The sequence below is a fragment of the Panthera onca genome, chromosome A2 (genome assembly GCF_046562875.1).
Source record: "Panthera onca isolate mPanOnc1 chromosome A2, mPanOnc1 haplotype 2, whole genome shotgun sequence".
Classification (NCBI taxonomy): Eukaryota; Metazoa; Chordata; class Mammalia; order Carnivora; family Felidae; genus Panthera; species Panthera onca.
Window position 1 is genome coordinate 126,647,634 of NC_138340.1, and position 26,923 is coordinate 126,674,556.

At 40.4% G+C, this 26,923-nt stretch overlaps 1 protein-coding gene across 3 annotated transcripts in view; it reads right to left on the bottom strand.

Annotated features, from left to right (window-relative positions):
* The window catches only part of AOAH (acyloxyacyl hydrolase), a 167,599-nt gene that overhangs the window by 43,390 nt on the left and 97,286 nt on the right, over positions 1–26,923 (bottom strand). For all 3 annotated transcript variants that reach the window (XM_060632886.3, XM_060632887.3, XM_060632884.3), the window contains exons 13-14: positions 26,307–26,398; positions 6,936–7,018 (exon numbers count right to left, since the gene is read on the bottom strand). In XM_060632886.3, the coding sequence (XP_060488869.1) occupies positions 6,936–7,018; positions 26,307–26,398 (175 nt within the window). The remainder of the gene's footprint in view (positions 1–6,935; positions 7,019–26,306; positions 26,399–26,923) is intronic.

The window sequence follows — 26,923 nt, forward strand, 5'->3', positions numbered from 1 at the left end:
AGGGAGGGACTCACGGAGGCTATGGAGCCAGCCAGTGAGAGGTCAGGACCTGAATGTGGTCATGCATCCGTTAATGGTTAGTCTTTTTTATCCTTTGTGCCTATTACAGCAGCTGGTGCTCAAAAACACCAGCAGACTTAATATCAGCATGGAGATGAGTTTAGGGTTCGCCTCTCCCCTCACTTTTCACTGGAGAGCAACAGGAATGAGTTGTACTGTGCTGCGGTGCATGAATGAGGTGATTTGCTTTGCCAGTAATCTTGTGGGGTTCATCTCAGAGCAGTGATTTGTAGAAGAAACAGTTGAGCGGCCATCAGGAGGGAGCACAGAGCTGAGCTCATAGCCGTCATGGACACGTAGTACCCTGCTCTCTTCTTCCTCCCTCTCCCCTCCCTCTGCTTCTGCTCCTCACCCCTCTGCTTCCCGCCACCTCCCGCTTAGCCTTCCCAGCACATTACCATGTAGATGGCCTGAATATAAATTTCATATGCTGTCCTGAATTTTGCCCCTTTACCCTAGTTTCTCTGGTCTGCCAGATTCTCTCCCATTCTCTAGATGGTTTAATGCAAGCTGAAAGAAGGGAACCAGCAAGTTCTTGGAGTGGGGGAGGGGCAGTGGAGTTCAAGCTCAAATCCGGTTTGCAGCAAAAGGATTGAGGTGGGGTCAGGTAGGTAAGGCTGTGACACATGCTCTGTGGCAGCATGTTAAAATTCTCCAAGTTTTGGGGAGCCTGGGTGGCTGAATCGGTTAAGCAACTGACTTCGGCTCGGGTCATGATCTCACGGTGCGTGGGTTTGAGCCCCACGTGGGGGCTCTGTGCTGACAGCTCAGAGCCTGGAGCCTGCTTCAGATTCTGTGTTTCCCTCTCTCTGTTCCTCCCCTGCTCGTTCTCTGTCTCTCTGTCTCTCAAAAATAAATAAAAACGCTAAAAAAATTAAAAAAAAAATTCTCCAAGTTTCTTATCTATATACTTCCAGCTGGTCCCCTGCTCCCACTTCTGGCGTGTGGGGGAGCACATGCGTGCACAGAGAGGGGTGGCCTCACACTGTGTGGGAGATCAGGCCTGGAAAACAGAATTCCTGTAAGCACTTTTGACTTTCTGAAAACAAAAGGACTCCAAATAGGGGTTTACACTAAGGTTTTGCTAAACCTGCAGAATCAAAGTGAGGAAGGCTACCAGTGACAAAAGACATTCCAGGCTAGTAAAGTCTCCTTGGGAAACTGTGGAGATGCTACGCGTGGCCCAGGAATGGGTAGGTCAGAGTGCCCACCTCTGTAGGCTGTGTGCTGTGGCCATGGGGGCTCAGGGGCTGGGATCTGTGTGTCTTTTAAAGCATATGAGTCTTGTTTATTTTAGAAGTGGATGACTTGTGAATTTTTATTTACTTAAAAACACATGTTGAATACTCCTTTAACATTTGTTTTTCTTCTACCTTTTATTTTAAAAATGAAGTATAATCTTGCCAATCGTGGCTTTTGCCCACTGTGGAGGTATTCAGGTTGGCAAAGGATTACTGTGTGTGCTTTTCTTCTCTTCAAAGGCTAAATGTAACTCCTGAGAGTTATTCAAGTTTATAAGAAAAAAAGTGCGTTGGCTTGACTTTTCCCTACTACGTGCAGCAGAGGCTGAGCTCAGTGCTAGAGTACAAATATGGTTCCCTCGGGGCTCATGCTCACTGTTGCACTGGAAAGTTCCACTTGAAGCAGCTTCAAGCCAAATAAAGGGTGACCAGAGGCAGCAACAGAGGACTTGTGTAAGGTGGCAGGAGTTTGGCTCTGCTGGACGTGTGAATGGGAGCAGTGAGATCAGGCAAGGACAGTGAGGGCTGAAATAAAAGCTAGCATTCATTGACTCTTTACTGAGCATGAGGCTTTGAGGCCCAATGCCAAGGTCTCCAAACGTGGAACATGCAGCATGGGTATGAGAGGTAGTTTGGGGGTCCATGTTTGCCTCACTGGACTCTCAGATGGATATTGATTGGCATCCACATTTATAGGTCTAGCCTCTGAGAGGTGATCATCTTTGAAAACCTTCATCTGCTCCTCCACCTTCTAGAATATTCTTGGGCTCCCAGCTCAACCAGTCAAAGCTTGTTTTCCAGACTCTACTACCCCACAGCTTCCATCATTTGCCCCACCCATCCTTACTGCCCCATACTGTAGCTCTCACTTCCCTCCACCCCTATCCTGCCTTTGTCCTACTTTCCTCCAGCCTTGCAAGGGGAGCCCTAGCCCGCTGCCCAGGATGCACCCATTCCCCAGGGCTCCCTTGAAGTCCTGCCCATTTCTCCTCTGTTTCTGGCCCCAGCTCCCCTCAGTCACTCTCAGACCTGCTGTCCACCAGGCTCCAATCATTTCCCATTCTTATCCCTTGCTCAGCCTTTTCCTCCCAGAGGAAGAGCCCTCTTTTTCTGTGAGATTCTCCTGGTCCAGCCAGCCGCCCCTCACCCATGACCCTGCCCACTGCTGTCTCGAGGGGCCTGTAGACCCAACCCCAGATATCCCCTTGTTCTGTCCTTACACTCGGTGAGCAACAGGCTTTCCCATCATGGACGTTCATCTTTTAAATGTATTTTTGTGTTTTCAAATCTACTTTTTTTTTTTTTTTTAAGAAACAATGTACATTGAAAAAGTGACTGATTTTTTAAAATGCTGAGGAAATAATAGGACAGGTGGTAGGTGGAGTTTGCAATGATGATGGACATTTAGAAAGCACTGCGTTTTTCCCATTCAACCTTAAATAGCCCTGTGAAGTTCAAGTATGTCCTGTTATTATCCCCACTGTGCAAAGTGGGCCCCATCTGGGTTTTGTGATGAATTCTGCATGTCATGTGATGTAGTTTAAAAATTGGCTTTATTGGAGAAGGGGCAAACATACAAGGCAAGGCTTGTTCCCCGAACCCCATCACTCACTGACTTTGGGCTCAGCCTTTCCCTCCGCAAAATAGGGTGAAGGCTACCTACTGGGGCTAGCTTGTTGTCTAGGCAACCCAGAGTGAGATCCCGGGTCAACTTTGGCAATTGTGTGCATTGAACCATGACCCACATTCTATATAGATGCAGAAACAGGCCAGGGAAATTAAACTATTTGTCTAAGTCACACACCAATTCCAGCGCCTAAATTCAAAACCAGTCTACTAGTTTACACGGCAAGGAAATGAGATGATTTTAGGAAGCAACAAGAGTGGGATACCTCTGCTGTTTGTTCTCTGGGAATCGCTTTGCATCTCTGAGAAGTGAGGTGACATTCTGTGAGGATCCAGCCAACCACAAGGTGTACTGACCCTTTCCCTGTCCCTATGCGGCCCCGCCCCGCAGGTCCTCTGGGCAAGCTGGGAGCTGTAGGAGTTTGCTGCAAATCTCCTTTGCCCATTGTAAAGATTTAGCTGGAAGCTTGCTGGGCAATCAGTACCCAACTTAAAGATGACTTTGGCATTGTACATCTTAAAATGCTTTATAATCACTGGCAATGGTTCATGGTAGAGGTAACTCTAGACATTTTCCAGGTCTTGTTCAGAAACATCAAGATGAAACTAAGAGCTGTTTCTTTAATTCTTACTACACAGTTTTTAAGAAAGTCTTTAATATTCCATTCAACTCTTTCTTCTCTTTCTCCTTTCTCCCTCTCTCTCCACCGCCCGCCCCCTCGCTGGTTCTAAAAAATAAGTGTAGCCATAAATATGCAGGGCGTAGAAGGCTGACTTTTCCTATATCCAATAAAAACCCTGGGGAGTAATTGAAATAACTTGGCACAGCTAGTCAGGTTACATTCTGCATAATAGCAAAGAAAACCCATAGTGAGGAAAAGCTGCAGTAAATAGGAAGAAAGGCTGGAAGTAAAACCAGAACATTAAATAATGAGTAATTATGAGGGACTAAAACAATAACAACAGCAGCAATAAAAACCCTTGTAGAATTCCATCCTTAGAAAAATAGTCAAGGAGCATCTTCAAAGAAGTTATACTAGACAAAGTCTACATTTTAGGCATTTCTAAGGACTGCAAATTTAAAGAAAAGGAAGGAAATAAGCTCTCCCCCCACTTACACTCTGGCACCTATTTATTAGACTTAACTCTGACAGAAGGCACAGGTTTTGATCCCATTTTGACATGCCTGTTTTTTTTTTTTTTTTTCATGATTAGGCTTCTCTCCCATCTCTTTTTCCCTGTTTTATCTATCTTCACAATCTGAATTTTAAAGGAATGCTGTCAAGACAGCATACCACAAAAGGAGAAACATCTACTACATATTGTACTTTGTATTTTTGGAGCATCTTACTTTGGTCTTTTTGATTTTACAAAAGATCACTGCATTCATTGTGGGTAGAAAGTAATGTTGAGTTGTCAAGTCTGGGGCTTGGGAGAGAGGGAAATGCTGGCATCGTAGGCACAGGGAGCGTGCAGCTTAGAGTCCTATTGCTTGTTCCTGTCCTAACCTGACCCCCTCAACTATGGGATCCCAGGCAAGCCCTTCACGGTTCCTGTACTCACTTTCTTCTAGGTTTGGTTTTTTTTTTTTTTAAAGTTTATTTCTGTATAAACATAAAATCTTTAGGAAACAGAAAAGTATATATAAAAAAAAGATCATCCATAATTGATCAAACATAATGATTTTGGTATATTTTCTATGATCTTCATATGTGAAGCTAGTTTTTTCTCTTATTTAAAAAAAAATATAGTAGGGGTGCCTGGGTGGCTCAGTGGGTTAAGCATCCGACTTCAGCTCAGGTCATGATCTCATGGTCTGTGGGTTTGAGCCCTGTGTTGGTCTCTGTGCTGACAGCTCAGAGCCTGGAGCCTGCTTCAGATTCTGTCTCTCCCTCTCTCTCTGCCCCTGCCCTGCTTGCAGTCTGCCTCTCTCCCTCTCAAAAATAAATAAACATTAAAAAAATGAAAACAATAAATAATACACTATAAATTAAACTATACCATCCAGCTTCGTATCCCGATTTTTCTTTTGGCAGTGTTTTGTCTTTCTAAATAAAAATATATGGCCTCTTCACCATCATTTTCTAGAGTGCATGATATTGAGCACAGGTGTTTTTGTTCTTTGTGTTTTATTATACATTGACAGAGAGCTTTTGACAGCTTTGGGGCTGTTTGTTTAGCTCACTAAAGGAAAAGAGAAAGTGCAAGGGGCTGATATTCACTTTGTGTATATGATGATTCATAGCCAGGTTCAATTCTAACTTTCCACTACATTGTCCATTGTGTTCATCTGCAGACAGGTGAGGCCAAGCTCTTTCTGTAGATCATCTTAGATCACAGACCAGTGACTGTAGTATCTTTGTTGGTGTCTGAGTGTGGTGTAGCAATCTGGCTACAGATCCCAGCCCTGCAACCTTCTCTGTGATCCCAGGCCATGTTCTTGGTCTCTGTATGTCTCTGTTTTCTCAGCTGTAACAGTGTGGATATCTATCATTAGAATTCCTCAATTCTGAGAAATACATTTTAGCACATTTGACATTGGGTTGAGTCCTGCAATCAATGTGTACACTGTAATTCTTCCTTCCTTTTTCCTCCCTCAACACCCCCTTGAGCTATTATAATCAGTGGTATCATAGAACTGAAGAAATATACTGATACTTGCCTTACAGTTTGTTGAAAAAAAAAAAGCTGAAATATTATACGTAAAGTATTCTTAGCACTTGGTAAGAGAGTAATAAATAGCAACTGTTATTTCATTAGTAAGAAAACTTATATTGTTCTTAGACTAGCAGAACATTTATTCTGTGTAGAATACGTATGATAAGACATACATTATTTGCTGCTCATATATTTGGTTAAAACTTGTACTGCCCGGAAAAAGCCTTAGCACTCTTGTGAATTAGAAATGGCACAGGGATGGCAAATAGGTTTAACTTTACGTGCCAAGTCTAACCTGTTGATGGTGATTGTCAGATGTGCTGTATTGTAGGAATTGCTGAGGCAGAATCTGGGTGTAGCAGAGAGGAGTGCCAAGGTTGACTAGTGACGTCTTAGGAAGATGGAGTGGCAACACCCACCCTAAGTGTCTGCCATCTCTACATCACGGTGTCACAAAACATTACTTGGCAATTCATTTGGCATTAGCCAGGCATTGGTTCATCAGTCAGGAGTTTCACTGAAATCCTGTGGCAATGGACTGTCTCTGGGTCCAAGGTGGGAGCTGAGAACCATGTAGGTGAGAGGCAAGGACACTGATGTCCTGGGAAACATGGGAAACTGATGGAGACCTGCAAGTCTCCACAACACTCTGAAAATACATTCATTTTCTTAATGGCTTTGGGGATTTCAGATATAAACACTTAGCCATTTATCTTAAAACTCCAATCTCAGGGGTGCCTGGATGGCTCAGTCCGTTAAGTGACTGACTTCAGCTCAGGTCAGGATCTTGCGGTTTGTGAGTTGAAGCCCTGCGTCGGGCTCTGTGCTGACAGCTCAGAGCCTGGAGCCTGCTTTGGATTCTGTGTCTCCATCTCTCTCTCTGCCCTTCCCGCACTCATGCTCTGTCTCTCTGTCTGTCTGTCTCTTTCTCTCTCTCAAAAATGAATAAACATTAAATAAAAAAACTCCAAATCCCAGTAGAAATGTGGGAGACTTTGCATCACAAGGAAGGGCAGAGCCTTTGCAATGATCTTGATTTTACTCAGCCCTTGTTCTGCTAAGGCTTGCTTAAGTCTTGCCTCCTGAGCCTTGAATGCCCTGCCTTTCTAGAACTATGCTTGTGGATGACTGACCTGCTCCCTTGCCTTGGTGTACATCCTCACCACATCTTTTTCTTTCTCTCCTCTGCTGTAGGTAAGATGCTGTATTTGAAGGGCCCTGGTGCTGGAAAGGGAGACTGTTCATTTTATTAGGTGGCCCTTGTTTTCTAACTCAGCTTTTGTGGAACTTATGAAATAAAATCAATCAGTAAAGGCACACTGCTGAAGGCTTCAATGGAAAGCTACATACCATTTCTTGAAATATTCTGGTAGTCTCTGTGATTGCAGTGGTTTCTTTTCCGTAAGCGAAGGTAAATAGATTTTTCTTTAATTCTGAAACAAATACAAAGGTGTATATCAGGACAAATACAAAGGTGTATATCAGGACATTCACACAAGTTCAAAAACCTTGATTTTATTATGATTTTTCAAAATGGATGGTTCAAATGAACTCAGAAGATCAAATCTTTGCACACATGTTTTCTCTAAACTGTCAGTACATTATTAAGAGTTGTGGGGTGCCTGGGTGTCTCAGTTGGTGACAGCTCAGAACTGGAGACCGCTTTGGATTTTGTGCCTCCTTCTCTCTCTGCTCCTCCCCAACCCACGCTTTGTCTCTCTCTCACTCAAAAATAAATAGACATTAAGAAAATTTAAAAAAAGAGTTGTTACAAATAACAGTCCTATAAAATGGTTTGCATCAATGTAGTAAGACTAAACTTTTTCACTTTTGTGAAGTTCTCCAAAGTCATCCCTTTCTAATCTTTTTACCAAGAGCTACTATAAGTTGCTTGAACAAAGGTCATCTTGACAACTGTGTCCATTTTTAAATTTTATTAGGTTTTTAAAATTTTAATTCCAGTAGAGTTAACATACAGTGTTATATTAGTTTCAGGTGTGCAAGATAGTGATTCAGTGATTCCTATACATTGTTCAACGATTTTGAACCTGACCTTCTTCCCTTTCTTCTTTTGGTTGCTATGAGGCCGTGGCACACACTCTTGTTGTCCTTCAGATCTAGCTCTCCCCTTCATTTTAATAGAAGTTTTAGTAGGACATGATAATGTCACAGTGATGACTGCTTTACTCAGCTTCCCTTACAGCCGCAATTGGCCACCTCACTAATTTCTGGACGATTAGATAGAAGGAGAAGTATCCAATTTCTGGGAATATTTCTTAGGAAACAATTGGCAAATGCCCCTTGTTCCTTCTTTATCTTCTTTCTCCATTTTGGTGCCCAGAGTGATCCCATCTTGGACTATGGGGGTATCTCCTACATTGGGAAGGCAGAGGGGTGAGCTGCAAGAACCCCGAATCCTTGAGAACCAGTGGAATTGAGCTCTCACACTAGAGCTGGATTCCACATTTCTGAAATTTTACGTGTGAGAGAAATAAACTAAAATATTATTTTATTTTAACCACCCATATATTGAGTTTCTTTGTTTACTTGTAGCTAAATCTAATACTAATGGACACAGAGTTTAGAGACAAATTTGTGACCAGTATCAGCTTATAACTGCATGTATTTTAAGTCGTTTTCTTGGCTTCTCTTTGTCCCATCCTTGATTTTCTATCTTCTCTTGCCAAGGTTTAATTTAAGTGTAATTTAATGTTATATCCTTTATACTTTTATAGGCTTCCCTAAAATCTTTTTTGAAACAAGACCAGGTATAGACTAATGAATGATAAACTCAGAAGTACTTGATTACTCCTCAAATGTTTGTATCTTCTCTTTATTATAATAACTTCATATCTCACAACCTTACATAAATCATCATTTATTTTTAAGTGTTATGTGAGCCTCACTTATTATATTTTAGTGCTTGCCAACTGTCTCAGTGTTTCATAAAGGTAAACATGTATCAGGTTGGGAACTTGGGATGCACTGAAGGAGTATTCATTTCGAAGCCTGAGAAAATTAATGATAACATTTTTTGATAGATGAGCAAGTTGTATGAGCAATATTTAAGTATGGGATTTTTACTTTGTGGTAGAATTTTTAGGCGAATGATTTATTTTATTTTTAAAAAATCAAAGCTACCCATGCAAATAATTTTAAAAAGCCAAAGTTGTTTTACTTGAGTGATGTTTAATGGGCCCTACTATGTTCCAGAGACTGCTCTAGGCACCTGGGTCATACTGGTAAATGAAGACGATGAAGACCACTGCCCTGTATTGTTGAAATTCTATCAGGAAAAAAACAGTAAGAATCCTGAATGAACAAATTAGAGAGGATGCTAGAAGGTGGTAAGTGCTATGAAAAAAAGGAGGCAGAAGAAATAGGGTTAGAGCGGTCAGAGCAAGGCTCAATGAAATGGTGAACGTAAGCAAAGACAGTTAAACTATTTATGTCTATAAAGCTTAGAGTGATTAACAGCAATCCCACACTCCCCTACCCTCCCCATTTCTCCATTCCCAGAGGCTACTAATTTCAGCCTTAACTGACTCTTTGGGTATATTCTTTCTTATCTCTAAATAACATACTTTCAAGTCCACTTCTTGATTTGTAGTCTATTTACTTCCCACCATAGAGCAGGGGGTTTGGCTATTCACAATTGATGTATGATCGCTTTCTCTTTCCTTCTAAATTCTTTTATTTCCCTGGAGTTAATAGTTGCCTTTTGTTTGTATGCTTAATTTTCTAAGTATTTATCATCAATTTACCCTCAAATTTTTTACAGTTGTTTGATCACTTTTGAATATACTCTAATGGATAATTTATTCATTTTATCTTGCAGAAATCTCTCCTGAAACCTCTGAACCTGCTTCCTCTGGACTTGCTTCCCTCTCACCCTGGTGCTCAGTAGATATCCTGAGAGCCCCCAACTTCATCATCCTGGAGATTGTCTTCACTTCTTCCCAGCTTAGTAGATCTATTTTCTAGAAGACCACATTTTTATTGTTTCTGATGGAGAATATTTTAAAGTAATGTTTGAAGGATGTGGGGAAAGTAACTTATTTTTTTTTATCATTTGTATATCTAAAAATGTTTCTATGTTTTGAGTTGGTGAGGTATAATGTGGGCCCAGAAACAGCTTACACCGTAAGTATAAACATAAATAAGGTAAAAAAAAATTAAAAACATATATAAGGTTAATAAGACTTGTTGGGGAGAAACTTCAAGTTCCACTTGGTCTCTGAACACTCATTATCTTATACAAAGGTCTTTAAAATTTTTTTTTAATGTTTATTTTTGAGAGAGAGTGGCGGGGGGGAGTATAAGTGGGGGAGGGGCAGAGAGAGACAGAGACACAGAATCCGAAGCAGTTTTCAGGCTCTGAGCTGGCAGCACAGACCCCGATGTGGGACTTGAACTCACAAACTGCAAGATCATGACCTGAGCTGAAGTTGGACATTCAACAGACTGAGCCACCTAGGTGCCCCTAGAAAGGTCTTTTAAACAGGACATAGCTAGACTAGATATATCAAGGACAGCCTACATATTTTTAGGGAAAGAGGGTTCTGGTGTTTGTAAGTCACTATTTAACAATAATAGTAGATTTATGGTATAGGAGATTATCTGTTAAATAGGAGGAGTCCCAAACATGATGAATCATCTTCTTGCTAGGGAATCAATAGGAAGAAGGAAATAAACCTCTGAGACCATCAGAGTTTGTCTCTCATTGACTGGTGTGGTAGATTAAAGATGGCCTCATTATCTTTGACACCCTTACCCTTAAATCTTGGCTGTTAAATGACTTTTTGACCAGCGGGGTACATTAGAAGTGATTCTATGCCAATTATGGCCCCATTTTTAAGATTCCTGGCAACTTTGTTCTCTTGAAGCCCTGATTCACCATGTAAGAAGTCTGACTATCCTGCTGGAAACCATGTCAAAAGATCCTTCAATGGAAATAACCAAAATGTCTTTCAAAAGGTGAATGGGTAAACAAAATGTGGTGTATCCATACAATGGACTATTATTCAGCAGTAAAAAGAAAAGAGCTATCAAGTCATGAAAAGACATGGAGGAAGCTTAAATGCATATTGCTGAAAGAAGCCAATATGAAAAGGCTATATTCTGTATGATTCCAACTAGGTGGCACTCTGGAAAAAGGCAAAACCATAGACACTGTAAAAGATAAGTGGTTTCTAGGGATTTGGGGAGAGACAGGAGGGATTAATAAATGGAGCACAGAGGTTTTTGTGGGTAGGGGCAGTGATACTGATATATGATACTGTAATGGTGGATACATGCCATTATGCATTTGGCAAAACCCATGCAAGGTTCAACATAAAGAATACACCCTTAGGTAAACTGTAGACTTTAGTTAAGAATAACATATAAATATTGGCTCTTCATTTATAACCACACTAATGTACCACATTAATGCAAGATGTTGATAATAGGCAAAATTGAGGAGGAGATGACAGAGTATATAGGAACTCTGTACCTTCTGCTCAATTTTTCTGGATATCTAAAACTGCCCAAAAATTAAAGCCTTTTTTTAAAGTCTCTATCTGGAAAGGAAACAGGACCCAATATTCTACAACAAACCCAATATTCTAACTCTCCTTCTCAAGCCTCAGTTATGTGAGTCAAGTCATATCTGACCCTTTAACCCAACCACTAGGTAGATACCATCAAGTAACCATGGTCAATATCACATGGAGAGGAAGAATTGGCCAGCCACACTCTTCCTGAATTCCTGATACCCTATACTGTGAGAGGTAATGAAAATGGTTGTTGTTCTAAGCCACTAAAGTTTGGAGTGTTTTGTTACACAACAATAGTTAACCAGAACAGATGGTTATAGAATTCTAGGTTAAAATCATTTTCCCTCAGAAGTTTGAAGCTATCAGTTCATTGGCTCCCAGCCTCCCAGTGTTGTTGTCTGAAGCTGCTCTGTGCCTCCATCCTTTGAAAACCTGCAGTAGCATCTGTTCAAGAGTTCTGAAATGTTGTGATGATAGGCTTGGGGTGGCTCTATTTGCATTCACAGTGTTAGTCACCCAGGGACCTTTTCAACCTGGAAATTCACATGTGTCAGTTCTGAGAGACGTTCTTGAATTATTTCATTGATGATTTCTTCCTTTCTTTTTTTCCTTAGAACGCTTATTATTTGTATATTGGGTCAGCTGGGCAGGTCTTCTAATTTTCCTAGCTTTTCTGCCCTATTTTCCATCTCTTTGTCTTTTGTTCTATTTTCTGGAGGATCTCTTCAATTTCATCTTTAATCCTTTTATGAAAACTATCTTATGCCACTAGCATAACTTCCAAGTGATATTTTTTGTTTTTTGAATATTTCTTTAATTTTAGTGTAACATTCTTGTTACACGAATGAAATATCTTTTCTTATCTTTTTGGAGATACTAATTCTAGTTATTATTGTAAAAATTTTTTTTAAACGTTTATTGATTTTTGACAGAGAGAGAGAGACAGAACATGAGTGGGGGAGGGGCAGAGAGAGAGGAGACACAGAATCTGAAGCAGGCTCCAGGCTCTGAGCTGTCAGCACACAACCCAACGTGGGGCTTGAACCCACAGACCGCAAGATCATGAGCTGAGCCAAAGTCAGATGCTTAACTGACTGAGCCACCCAGGTGCCCCGAATTCTAGTTATTTTTTTATAGGTAAGATATTAGAGTCTAAGAAAAATGTTTCTTCCTTAGAAAATAGCAATAGTTTATTTTCTTGAAGTTGCTTCTTCTCTTTTTGTGTTGTCTTTCTACATTCAAAATTTCCCTCTGATGTCCGATGATCCTGGATTGTTTGTTGGCTTGTACTTAAAAGTGGAAGCTGGTTAAAAACTTCAAAGCTGATTGGAAAGTGGACCCCTGGGTGTGGCTTTTTGACTCAGATCCTCACTGTAGCATGGGCTGGTGGGGACTTTCTCGGGGAAGCCCTGCTGTCAGTGTCTGGGGCTTTCCTCCCTGGGATGTGTAGACTCCCTACAGAAGGATCTTCTGCCCTCCAGCCAGGTTACCAGCACCCTGGGGCTAGGGGTGGGTGGTTCGCAGCATTCAGTATGCATGTGGAGTGGGGTGCTCCTCTCTTCACTTATGTCTGGTGTCCCTCAGTCCAGAAGCTTTTGATATTAGCATCTCTAGAGAATAATAAACCTCTAGACTTATACCAGAGTAAGGAGAGGCAACTGCCCACCTGTGTGAAGTTGGGAAAGAGTCTCAGGATCTAACTGCTTCTTCAACAATCTTTCAGTCGACCCTTGTTTTTACTCTCACCTCAATTTCTAGAGCTACCAAATATAACCAATCCTCAAGTCTTCTGGGGAATCTGCAGTGTAAACCAGGTTGCTTCTTGACATTCCTTCCCACTGGCTTCGGATGCAGCTTTCTGAGTCAACTGAGTCAGTTACCACTTGTTCTGCTTTCTGGTTTCCAACGTTTTGTGGCTGTTGGCTCTTCCTGTTCTCTTTGTCCTTGTGGACAGATTCATTTACTGTCATTTTAGTGGAGTTTCTCAAGGGACAGAAGTAAATGCTTTGCTCAATCTGCTATCTTACCCAGAAGCCTGAAATGAATACTTTATACTCTGTGTCATTTACGCCCTCTGCCTTGACTGTTTTATTATATTTTGAAAAAAGCAGATGGGAAATGGACATTAGATCTGAGTTCAATCCTAAAATAATTTCACGGTCAATAAAGAGGGGTTATTTTACTTTGGGAAAGTAATTGTTACCAATATTTAGCCATAAATGTATTTTTGATAATTCTAAAAATGGAATTTATGTACCGAAATACTGTTTTGCTCATGACCTGCTCATGGAGAGCGAATAGTGTATATTAATATTATAGAAACAGTTAGTTGCATCTGTCTTTGCAATAATACAAAATCTTTGCCAATTGGTGAATAGTTTCATTAACATTTCTGACCAGAAATAGTATCTAGACTTTTGAGATTAAGGTTTTGTACTAGGCATTAGCAATCATTTCACATAATCAAAGATATCGTTTTCTTTCATCCCACCTCGAATGCATAATCTGTCTTATAAATACTAGGGATTGAATTTCTCATGGAGTGTCCAGGAATCCTGAGGAGACAGAACAATCAATACAGTACTCTGAGAAGCCCATAGCACAATATTTTTGAGATGCTAACAAATTGAGAATGCTTGATAGAAAGGCATCTGTATACAGGGTCAGGTGAATTTGAATTAATAGGAGAAACCAAGGATACTGTGCATAGTAAGGTTAACTGTGATGACCTTTCTGAGATTTGAAACCAGTCCAGTCTACCCCTACTTGGACTCAGGTTTTTCAGTGTGACCTTCTGTTTTTTCCCTTTGCCCTCTGTTGTACATCAAAACAAAGCCCAATGGGCTGGTAGAAGAGGTGATAGCATCAGTGCTGTAGTTTGATGGGGGCAGAGAGGAGTACTTGAAAGTTCTCTTTCTCCCACCTTCCCCAATGCCCAAGATGCTGGTATCCTCAATGTACGGGGCTGACGTGGAAGCATGCCATATTCAATTCCCGCTGTGACTAGCTCTACCTACTCCAGTGCCCAGGAAGTACAGGCATTTCACGTGAGGACACACTGGTCCGCTTTTGATTTCTAACATCAAAATTCAAAACAGGTAAACCTAACACAGAATGTCTACTGGTTGCTCTCCCCAACATAGGTTCAGGTAAACACACATACACACACAAACCACTTTCTCTGAGAGCCTTCTTATGACCTACCACCACCATACCATTTCACTATGACCAAATGGAAAACAAAACAAAACAAAGAAGAAGACCAAAAAATGAGCCTTATGCATGATGCAGATAAATTAAAGGAGTCGAATTTAAAACTGAAAAAAGTCATCACCTTCTATGTTGACTCAAAGCAGAATGTACTTGGAGAAAGGCAACAGAACAGCTTCCCCAAAAGGCTTAGCATATCCGAGGTTTTGGGGATAAATCAAGTCTGATACTATGCAAACAACAGTGATGTATCAGGTCCTGGTGAAGTTTCTGAGGCTATTTCTGTCTCTCTGCAGAGCACTGCTAGTTTGGGTATAAGTTCTGACACCCTAATTAAGGCGAATCGTAGAGAATGAGACACACGAAAAAGACTAGGGCATGTGGAAGACTAGTAGCAGGGACAGTGAGAGATACATGGTAACATCTAATGTGAAGGGTTAGGGCAGGGGAGTGGATTAGGATAAAACTGAATCATTTAGAGACCGGGCAGGCTTCATCCAGGGACCACTACTGCTGGGAAGCTTTAAGAAAAGAGTGAATAGTTTTCTTTCTGATGTGGGTGGAAGTCAGACTAGCATGGGGCCGGGGAGATGGATTAAAGAATTCTTAAAATTCCTTCTAGTTCTTTGATACTAGATCCCTGTGTAACCTCTAATTCACCACATCATGGAACAATGAAGATTTCAGCCTCAGAGAGAGATAAACATGTAGAATATGACTCGTTGTGTATTCAGAGAGACTAGCAGTGGGCTAATTATGCAGGGGTGTGTGTGCAGTGGTGAGGCTGGCTATAGAGGAGGTCCTAGGAGTTCAGACATGAAAAGATTAGTCAGACAGCATGATAGATTTTGAATTTGGAGCAGCAAATAATGCAGGGAAATAGACTTCATGGGCATTGTGTTCAATAATTCATGAGCTGCGGTACTCAGACAAGGCTTCTTACCTGTTAACTTCCCACTAAGGTTCCTTCCTCTGTCCTCTGAACTTAGAGCAGCTGTAACTGCTTCCTTCCTGGCTTTTCTTGGCCTCAGATTTGATTGTAGGCCACTGCATCAGCATAAATATTAAACTATGATAAACTGAGAGATTTAAGGTGTTGAGGCTTATAATGTACGAAGATCACTTGTGATACACAAAAGATTGTTTTAATAATCTAAACAGCACTTCTCAAAGGATGCTGTGAAACACTAGTTTCTTGAAATGTATCTTTCTCATTAAATGCATACATATAGAGAGAAAGGGAGAGAGAGAGATTTTCTACATAGTTCGGCGGTCAAATAAGTTTAGAAACGGTTTCATATTATACCTTGGAGATACATAAGGTTTTTTGCCTTATTAAAGGCTCTAATAAGCCTTATACTGAATAAATGTGTTTCTCCTTATTTAAACCAGCATTTCCAAAACTTAGTTGCCCTAGGAATCTTTTAAAAAATATGTATGACATCTTGTGGAACTAATGTTTCACAGAAGTATGTTGGGGAATATTGATGAACTATTTCTGTGCTCTCTCTGTAAGCATTGAGATGGCCTAAAATCTCGGGTTGAGTTGGTTATAGTAATTTTGCTAGAGAAATTTGGAGGTTGTTCATTTACTTTGATCAATCTGGATTGAAAAATTATATCATTCTGGACAAAACTTCACACCGAGGCTTGACTTATCTATTATTGACCAAATTCACTTGTTAGCAGATCTCTCATTTGTTTTATTCCTTCTATCTGGCTATTGAGTTGATTATTTTACTTGAAAATTGTTCTCTCCAATTTGTTGACTGTGTGGTTATTTTAATACTTAAATGAATTTTGCTAGTTTCTTGTAGAACATTTATTATAGAACATGCTTAAAAGTCCAAGGGCTTAAGCTACACTGATTTATTTTTACATGCATCACATCATGCAGCTGGTGATTCAATTCATTCTGTTTATATTCCTTTTCCCTTATCCCTAGCGTTTTCCCTGAAATGTTAATTCCTGCAAATCTGACTTGATTTAGGCAATCTGAGGAAATGCAAGGGAAGGAGCCTTGTAGATTGTAAAGCACTCTACAAATGTAAAGTGATATCAATATGAACTTATTCAGTTGTTCTCTTTTACTGAGTACCTATTATGGTGCCACATAATGTGTTAGGGTCTAGGGCTAGAGAGCAAAGTCAAGCCTAATTCCTGTACTCAAGATGCTCAGAGTCTGGGGTGGGGTGGGCGGAGTGGAGAGACAATAAATAAACTGTTTTGACAAGTGAGGTGACATTGAGGTTGAAGGAGCACACTAGGAGCACAGGAGAGAATCATCCACTCAGGTGGGGGTTGGCCTGAGGAGGCTGTCTAAAGGAACTGATCCCTGGGTGGTGAGTGTGGAAGCGTGAACAAAGGGTAACTAGATAAGACAAAGGTGAGTGTGAGTGCTCATGAAGAGATGCTCAAACTCACTAGTAACCAGGTTACATATTATCAGAATAACAATAAAATATTGTTAGATTGGAAAAAATTAAGAAGATGGACAATCTTCAGTATTGGCAAGGATATGGGGAAACAAGTATTCTCACAGACTATTTGTGGGAATATAAATTGGGATAGCTTTTTGGGGAGATTATGAAAAATTAAAATGTATACATTCTATACATTCAGATCTATCCATTTTTTCTTAGATGTTTATTTATTTATTTAGAATTTTTTTTAACATTTATTTTTGAGAGGCAGAGACAGAGCATGAGCAAGGGTGAGGCAGAGAGGGAGGGAGACACAGAATCTGAAGCAGGCTCCAGGCTCTAGCTGTCAGCACAGAGCCCGACACGGGCTCGAACCCATGAACTGTGAGATCATGACCTGAGCCGAAGTCAGATGCTTAACGGACTGAGCCACCAAGGCGCTCCTCTATCCATTTTTTTCTAAATAAATTGTCACATGTATTCATAAAGAGAACTGTAGGATGTTCATTATGGCATTATTGGGTATCGTGAGGATTTGGAATGGACTGTCCATCAGTACGATGCTATGAAATACCACGCAGAATTGTTCAAGAATGGAAAGTGCTTTGAGAAGTATTGTTAAAGCAAAGCATTAATTTACAGTGTATTATACACTGTTTAATGCCACTTATGGGGAGATTTTAATGAAATATTTCTTTATGTACCGATTTACACATGTAATCACACAGAAGGGATCTGAACAAAATCACACTAAATTGATAATAGGGCTTTCTCCTGGGAAAGGGGGTGGAATTGGGGGAAAGCTTTGGCTTTTTACTATAAATATACCTCAGTATGTTTTGTAAGATGAAAATGTATTCATTATTTGAGTAATTAAATTAAAAAGTGAAAATTTAGAAATGAGTGGCATCAAGGGAGAAGTTTTGCAGATGGAGAGATTTGTCAGTATATGGCAGGAAGAGTCCTTGGCTAGGAGTTACGGCTTCTACAGATGGTCCTTCTGGCCCAAAGGGCAGTGCCCTGAGCCTTCATTCCATCCCTTCTTGCTTTCTCCATCCTTCCTTGCTTCCTTCCTTCATCCACCTTTCTTTCCCTGTTGGAACTTCCTCTCACTAACAGCATACTGTAGGATTTCTCATCTAAAAATGATTCCCCCCACAAGCTATCACACCTTTTCTCTTCTCCCTTTAATGGGGAAGGTTTTAATTTTTTATTTATTTTAATATTTATTTATTTTTAAGAGAGAGACACACACATACAGAGCATGAATGGGGGAGGGGCAGAGAGCGAGGAAGACACTGAATCCAAAGCAGTCTCCAGGCTCTGAACTCTCAGCACAGAGCCCGACCGGAGAAGGTGGAGAAACTCGAACTCAGGAACCTTGGGATCATGACCTGAGCTGAAGTCAGGCAGTTAACTGATTGAGCCACCCAGGTGTCCCAAAGGGAACTTACTAAATAAGTTGTTGATGCTCACTTCCCTTATTACCTCCTGGAAACTACTCTCTGCAGTCAGGTTTCCATCTCCCACCACTGAGACATCTCTGGCCAGTCTCCCTTGATCACCGCCCTGCACCCACAGTCCTCTTTCTCTGTTCCAGTCCTCCTCTGCCTCTGGCAGCATTTGGCTGAAAGTCACTTCTCCTTTGGAAACACTTTCTTCCCTTGGTCTCTAGGCTGCTGAACCCTTCTAGTTTTCTCTCTACTTTGAGAGCTATTTCTTCCTTTAAAAAATTTATTTAGCGGTTTATTTACTTAGAAAGAGCATGAGCAGGGGAGGAGCAGAGAGAGTGAGAGAGAGAATCCCAAGCAGGCTCTGCACTGTCAGTGTGGAGCCCCATGCGGAGCTTGAACTCATGAACAGTGAGATCATGACTTGAGCTGAAATCAAGAATCCCACCCTTAATCCACTAAGCCACCAGGCACCCCAAGGACTATTCCTTCCTTATCTTCTCTTCCTGAACCTCTAAATGTTGGCACCCCTCCCACCAGCTTCTGTCCACAGCCACATTTCTTTTTCACACTCATTCTCTGAAACAGAAGTTCTCAATTTGTTGCTCTCAGAACCATTTTATACTCTTAAAGTTACTGAGGAACCCAGAGAGATTTTTAAAGAAAATTAAATGTGAATTATACCTGTCAATATTATATGTTAGAAATCAAAACTTAGAAATTTAAAAGAATATTTAATTATTGATTCATTTAAAATAATAATAATAAAAATAAACCCATTACATGTTAACATAAGTAACATATTTTTTTCTGAAAAATATGTATTTTCCAACCCTTCCTCCAATTAGTGGGAAAAATGGCATCGTCTTACACTTTTTCAAGTTTCTTTGCTGTCTGACTTAATAGAAGACAATCTGGGTTCTCATCTCTGCTTCTGCATTAAATCTGTAGTGGTATGTTGTTTTGATGGAATTATGTGAAGAAAGTCTCATCTTCAACATATAGTTGTAAAAGGGAGTAACATTTTAATATCTTTTTAAAAATGTTTATATTTATTTTTGAGAGAGAGAGAGCACAAGTGTGTGCACACGTGCACATGCATGGCAGAGGGGCAGAGAGAGAAGGGGACAGAGGATCTGAAGTGGGCTCCATGCTGATAGCAGAGAGCCTGATGGCTGGACTTGAACTCACGAACTGCAACATCATGACCTGAGCCGAAGTCAGACCCCTAACCGACAGAGCCTCCCAGGCACCTCTACTTTTTTAGATAAGTATGGACAGTCTTCTTTGATTCTATACCAAAACTTGAGATGTGGTATTATTTTAAAGATTGATTAGTTGTCATGTGGAATCTGAAATTATATCAATGAACTTTTGTACCACATCACATTAAAATGCATTGGTCTATCTTGTACTTTGAATGGATCTTTTACCCATGCATGGTTTTATACATCATATACTGGTCATTTAGAAAATATTGGCTCACTGAGTTATGTGGATATTTTAAATGTTGATACATTTTATGATACAATATTGAAAAATCATACTTGTTGCTAGCACTACATATCAGAAAAGTTTTGGGTATTAGGAAGCTGTCAAGTTCATAACAGAAAATACAAGTTTTCAAAAACTCAGAATTTTCTTTGAAAGCTGAAATTTTATGATTAACAGTCAATACTGTCAGTTGTTTTCCTTGAAGCTCCTTCATTTCAGATACACTATCTGCCACATATCCAATCTGAATAACTATAATTTATTTTCTAGATCTTTTAAATAAAACCAGTGTTCCATGAAAAACTGACTAATTCAGCTCTCAACTCCCTCACAAAAGTGCTTTTTCTTAAGAAAATCCTATTTTTTCTTATGCAGTACAAGTGCTTTATGCATACCTCCCATTTCATCTGATGAAATTATTAAAAAATCATGGACATACTTTAAAAAAATTAATAATTCTTCTGCTCAATAGGTGAACTTTTCAGGGGAAGCTGCCCTCCACCCCCGGGCTATGTTTTAAAACGAGGGTTGTGTAGAGGTGAAGATCACAGTGACTATAAACATAGTTTGGCGCCACTGCCTTTATTCATGCTCAGATGTCAACAATTTCACCCACCATGTTTTTGTGCCATCAGTACCAATGGCTACACGGTGCAAAAGGCAAATACTGTTTTGGTACTATGTGAAAGTAATTTTTACCTTGTGGATCCCTCGAAAAGGCCTGAGAGACCCACCTCCCAGCAGTCCACAGACCACACTTGGAGAATCTCTGATGTAGACTGTATTTCACTCCAATCAGCCTCACCTAACTTCAAATGACCACCTCTCTGGCTAATTATTTGTTTTGCAAAGTATAATTATAAGATGACTAATGATTTGCACTTACATCACATGTAATTTTTGAATAATGGATTTAATAAGGTTATTAAGTCCACTAGTGTTTAGTACTTACATGCCTTTTTTTAAAACATGAAATTAGGTTAGCAAATCTTAGCTGCAAATCCCTTCTCTCCAATTTTCTGTTTTTAACACCCCAAGTGACTTGGTTTGGAATTATACACTGCTTTTCAAAATTGTTCTCTCATATAACGTCTATTGGGTTGGAGAGAATAGATAACCTTTAACACTCAGATTCTAGGACACCGCTCATCAAAGATGTGTGTTTAAATGTCCTTGAATAGCATTACTGTGCCTCTTTTCACAGTAGCTTTGTCTATTTCTTTCTAAGCGTGTACTATGTTTCTGGCCCCAAATAGCAAATCTAAGCCAGTGGCAGAGGGATCAACATTTGTTCTACAAAATTCCATGTAGTTGGCACCCACTTATGTTGACCTACTGATCTCACTCTTCTCTTTCCAGCTTGATATGGTAACTTCGGTAATTGCTTTTGGTTCCTTTGGCTTTCATGATTTTTAATGGCTAACTTCACCTTTTATTTTTAAAGCTCTGATTACTGCCCTGTTTTTCCTCCCTCTGCTCTCCAGCTTTGAAGGACTTCTCTACCATTTACCCCTGGCCTGCAGAACTCCACTGACTGGACCATCTCCTGGACCCACTTTCAGAAGGGGTTTTGGGCACCATAAATGCTCACATTAGATGTGGTTAGGTTCAGGTGCTTATGTTTGTTAAGGGTTTGGAGTTACTAGGTTCTCTGTCTGACTTTTGCTTAGAGGAAATAGTACCCATAAAGGACAATCAATTATGGAGTGCTGCTTAAACCAGTAGCTGGTCAAGTAGCCAGCACCACACAGTGCAGGGCTTATGATGCAGATGCTCAAACTTTATGGCACAACAACCCTGGCCCTAGAGAAACATGGTTCCTAGAAAATTTCAGGCTCTGACCCATAAAATTAGCCAAGTCTTATCTGAAGGCATGGTCAGTTAAGGGGTGGAGAAAAGCATATTTGGTGGGGAGAAGCAGGAGCATATTTTCTCAACAGCTTCCTCCAATGCTTCTAAACCAAGGAGCATCAGGAGGGTAGGATGTGGACTTCAATAACACGTTGCCCTAAAGCCACTAAACTTTAATACTGGGGAGAACTTCAGAGATTGCTAGGTGCAACTCAACTTCAACATATAAATGAGGTCCAGGACTGCTGTATATTCCACTGAAGGCCATGCAGAACCAGAACTCTTATACCTGTAAAGGTGGTCTTCCTCCTACTCTGCCACACCAACTCACAGGGCTCTGGAGTTTTAGATATTGCTTTAACTAGAAGTCCTTCCTTCCTGAATTTTGGTATTGTTTCCCATACTTCCATATGTGTTACTGGGCCTTGTGTTCTTTAACTTAAATAGGATTTTTCTCTTACATTAATTGCTTTTGAACATGATCTGAACATGAAGTACTATTTTTAATTAAAAAAATACCCATTTCTTCTCACTTACAATTATAGTTCCCTTCTCTAATGTTGGCTATTGGGCTCCCAGCTCCCATGCTACCAACCTCATAGGGTGGGTTTTTGTTTTGTTTTGTTTTCGGTGTTTTTTTTTTTTTTTTTGTCTTTGAACCACTCAATTACTTTCAGAATCACATTGGGAAAACAAAATAAAACACATGGTTTTAAACGATATTGCTTTTTGAATTTTCTCGAGCCTAAGAGTCAAGAGAACAGATTTTTGTTAATGTCGAATCAACTGAAGGATGTAAAGATTTGTGAAAGTAAGGGGTTGTATTTGTCTTTTAATGCATGCATGTAATTTCAATTAGTTACATTTACCTCATAAAAAATATTAAATTTTGAGGGAGGAGGGTATGTTGGAAAAAGAAAAGGAAGGTAACCATTTTCTCTCCCAAGCAACATCTTTTTGCTTGCTTTCTTTTTCTTTCTTTCTTTCTTTCTTTCTTTCTTTCTTTCTTTCTTTCTTTCCTTTCTTTTTAAAGTTTATTTATTTATTTTGAGAGAGACAGAGAGCACAAACAGGGGAGGGGCAGAGAGAGATGATAGAGAGCCAATGCAGAGCCAGATGTGGGGCTAGAACTCACGAAACTGTGAGATCATTATCTGAGCCAAAACCAAGAGTCTAATGCCCAACTGACTGAGCTACCCAGGCACCATGCATCCTTTGCTTTCAAAGGTACATTTTCTAAAGAACATTGTTAATACCCAAAGCATGATGCTGATCACAGATAATAAGAAGCACTATCTACAGATCCAGTTGAAGAGAGAAATCCATAAATTCTATCCCATTTTGATAAGCATTTGGACTCAGAAGGACATGCTCAAAATGCCCGTGGAAACTGCCCATGTCGTTCATACATGTTGCTTTCTGGGTCAATATTCTTTTCATTCTCCTGATTCCAGCAGAAGAGGATCTTCTAATCTCTAATCTAATCTTCTAATCTCTCTAATATTTTTTACACGCTTTATAAATCTTTGTTATTTTAAGAAGGGGATTGGCCCAGCCTAGATTATCTGCAGTATATAATTTGCATGAGATTATAGAAATGGTTTAACAGGACCTACTGCTGGGAGGGATGTCTTGAATGGTGACACACACATGACTATCATGCTGCTATGTGTCTGTTTACTGGTGGAATCTGCTGCAACTCAGATTTCAGAGAATTTCCTTTTCTGCCAAAAGGAACTGAATATATTTCCCCCATTCCAGCTGGGTGGCAAAGAACACAGGCATAGTACACACAAACAGGTGGCAGAAAGAGCTCTTGGAGAGAAATGACTAGATAGCCTGGGGCCCCACAAACACATAGAGAGAAAAGCCCTTGCAGGGTATGTGACCCTACAGCATGCCAGCTGTGCTGCGCACATCCTTAGAAACACAACAGATAAGGACAGTACCTGGAGTCAGTGATGAGTAAGTTGCAGAACCAGATGGAAGTTTTGTAAATGGCAACACAGAGCCTGATACAAGAAGGTGCTAAGTCAGCACCAACTAGCTTAGGATAGGGATGACTTTCACCTAACGCACACCTAGCCAGTCACCTCCTTTGTGAGATGGTGTTAGAATGTCTCTGCACAGCCCTTATAAGGATTATAAACCATGAGTGGCTAAAGACTGGCAACTCTCCTCTCCCTTTCTCCCCACTGCCTTTCTCCTATGGACATCTGTCTGCTGCTGGGCTCTGATAGGATGGTGGTGGATACAGCCATGGGACTGGAGGGCTAGTGGGATTTCACACTGAGAAGGGAGCAAACCCCTAGTCTGAGGACAGAAGAGACACAGAAGGACATTGGCTTCCCCTGTCACCCCCTCACTAAAATCTAAAAACAACTGAACAGCCTGCTTGGGAGCAGGAGCTATTTTGGGGCAGAGTTTTTGGGAAAATTAGATGTAGGAGATGTGGGGCAACTGTTGGTGAGTGTGAGCTATAAGTGGAAGAGATAAGGAAACCAGTTTTCCCTTCAACTGGGCCCTGCTGAGTGGATTCTTCTTTCACTCTTTGGATGACTCCAAGGAAGATTTAAACTACTTGGCAATTGTTTTATTTTTTATTTTATTTTTTTAAATGTTTATTTTGGAGACAGAGAGAGACAGAGCATGGGTGGGGGAGGGGCAGACAGAGAGGGAGACACAGAATCCAAAGCAGGCTCCAGGCTCTGAGCTGTCAGCACAGAGCCTGACACGGGGGCTCGAACACACAAACCATGAGATCATGACCTGAGCCGAAGTCGGTCACTCAACCGACTGAGCCACCCAGGCGCCCCATTGGCAATTGTTTTAAACATCAGACTGGCATTTCCTCAATGGCAACCTTGTGAAGCTTTAGGTCAAAAGGTGGCTGAATTTTATAGGGTTCAACATAAAGTTAAACTTCCATTAAAAGTGTAATAAACTATATCCATTTCTCATTCATAATGTATTCCTTTGTTGTTGTCATAAAAGCTTTAATTTAGAGAAATCTCCAGGTGTTTTTGTACTGGATTGGTGGAGGCCAGTTAAATTTTGTTTTCTCACTTTCAGTGTTGACAGTGGGGAGATAGGTAAGAGTCTTTTTTCCAGAAAGCTGCTTCAGCTTGGCTATCTCTGGATGTGTTCCAGGTGCCAAAACAATAGCAAGTGCAGCTGAAGAAAGAGAGGCTAAGCCTGGTGCTCAGGGGGCCCCAGACCACCGGGAGTATGGGGCCCATAGAAAGGGAGCCCCTGATTGACCTTTGAAACAATGCATGCCATGTCTCCCCATGGAGAGGGCTTCTTTGATTCTTAGTCATTTCTCCATCCCATCGCTATTCTCTCAAAGTGACAAAGACTACAGAGAGCAACATTCCTGCAGGTAGAATGAAAAAAAAAATCATACAGTTTGGGCATTGGGGACAAGGAGGACCCCTGCTCACCAAATTACTCCCTGGTATAGTGTTCCATGATGACAGATCCCACCATTTCACATTAATGTGGGTCCCTGGTCAAGTTTCTTAACCTGTCTATGTAACCCTTAGATTCCTCAACTGTGAAATGCAGAAATTAATGCCAGCTCCCTCACAAAGAGATGAAATGAGAAAAATCTCTACATAACACTCAGGGTAGTGATTTGCATACAGTGAATGTCTCATGAAGGTTACTTCTTGCTCTCCCTATCACTGATACTGTTAACATTATTACACTAACCTCATTTTTCATGTGATTAAACTTGAAAACCTACACCTAAACTTGAAAATGCATCCCCTTTGCTTTCCCTATATTCACAGATGATTTCTACATTATTGTCAATGCCCTTTCCTGAAGATTGGTTATCATTTCCTGTTTTTTCTCTACCTCTTTCATTACACCAATCTTGTAAATCCTTTAGGGTTTGGGCCCCTGGCCTGACACCCCAAAAGGAAGAGGCTATTGACTAATTCTATGAATTATTTCTTCAATGAATCTGTAGCTCTGTGTTGAGAGTTGTCTTGTGGCACATCTTTCTTGTATTATCATTATTTGTACATTTGTCTAATCTGCCCTATTTGATTTTAATTGGTTGCAGAGATAGGTCAAACCCCATTTACCTTTGAAACATCTGTAGCATATATTCCTGATTAGGTAGTAAGTATTTAGTAAGTATTTTTAGATGAATGAGTGAAGACAATAAGGTAATGATCGAATAATTTATTTATGATATATAATGTCCTCCATTAAATAAAAAAATGGGGTGCTAACCTATGAATGGCTGCCCCCAGGCTCTGAGTCAACACCTAATCACACATAGCAAATTGGGTTTGTGTGTCACTCAGATTTGCCATACATTGTCTCTACCTTCAAATCCAGAGCATTGAAGCCAGGGTGATTCCAGGACCTTGAGACTTGCCTATTAATTTTAGCCATTACCTTTATGGATATTAATTTCTGAGAGTAAATAATCAAGTAAACTTTCTTGTCCCTTGAATGAGAAAAAGTCAGTGATGTGTTTATGTCTTATCCATTAGAGGTCAACTCTACAGCCCCTGCAATGAGAATATTCCCTCCTTGTGAACACTGATAAAATTCAATTTGCATTACATCCCCCTGCATAGTGGACTCTATGTCAGTGGTAGGTTTCTTGTATGTTACTCATGTTCTAGAAGCAATTCCTAATAATTCTTGTTTCAACATCTTGGGAGCAAGCCCCGTCTCTTGTTCTTTCCTTACACAGATACGTTGAAATGTTTAAAGGTACTCAAACATACATACCCACTAATGGAGTCCAGAAACCCAGTAGCACCAGAGATTTGGGGCCAGTTGAGCTCATTGGTAAGAGCTGTTGGTAAATTGACGAAAGATTTCTAAAGAAAACATAAAGTGGTGATTATAAAAATGGTCATTTGTTTTTTACAGGCAGTAACATTATCCATTGCCTAGGCGGCGTTCTCTGTCTTTCTCACTCTCTTTTTCTTAATCTATTTCTTTAAGAGGCGTTGGTATATAAAGCGTATGCCACTCTATCATCAGGGACTTCACAAAGATCAGCATCACTCATGAACTGGCTTCCATTCAGCTTCTGTGAAAGATGTGAAATGTGTGGCAGCTTATACTCATCCCTCATTTGAAAGGGATGCTTCAGTAGATGGGTAAACTTTCCACTCTTTTAAATTTGCTGAGATTTTCTCCATATTTATTTTAGATATTCAGGAAATCAACTGCCCAAACAATAATAATACCCAAGCCCCCAGCAAGAATGCCTTCCCTGAGTTCAAAGCCATGTCCTCAGTCAATAAGAAAGTGTCTCCTGACCTCCTTGGGAGTCTCAGGCACCTTTGGGAATCTAATTTTGGTTTCTTTCTTCACAAAGATGCACATATATTCAACAC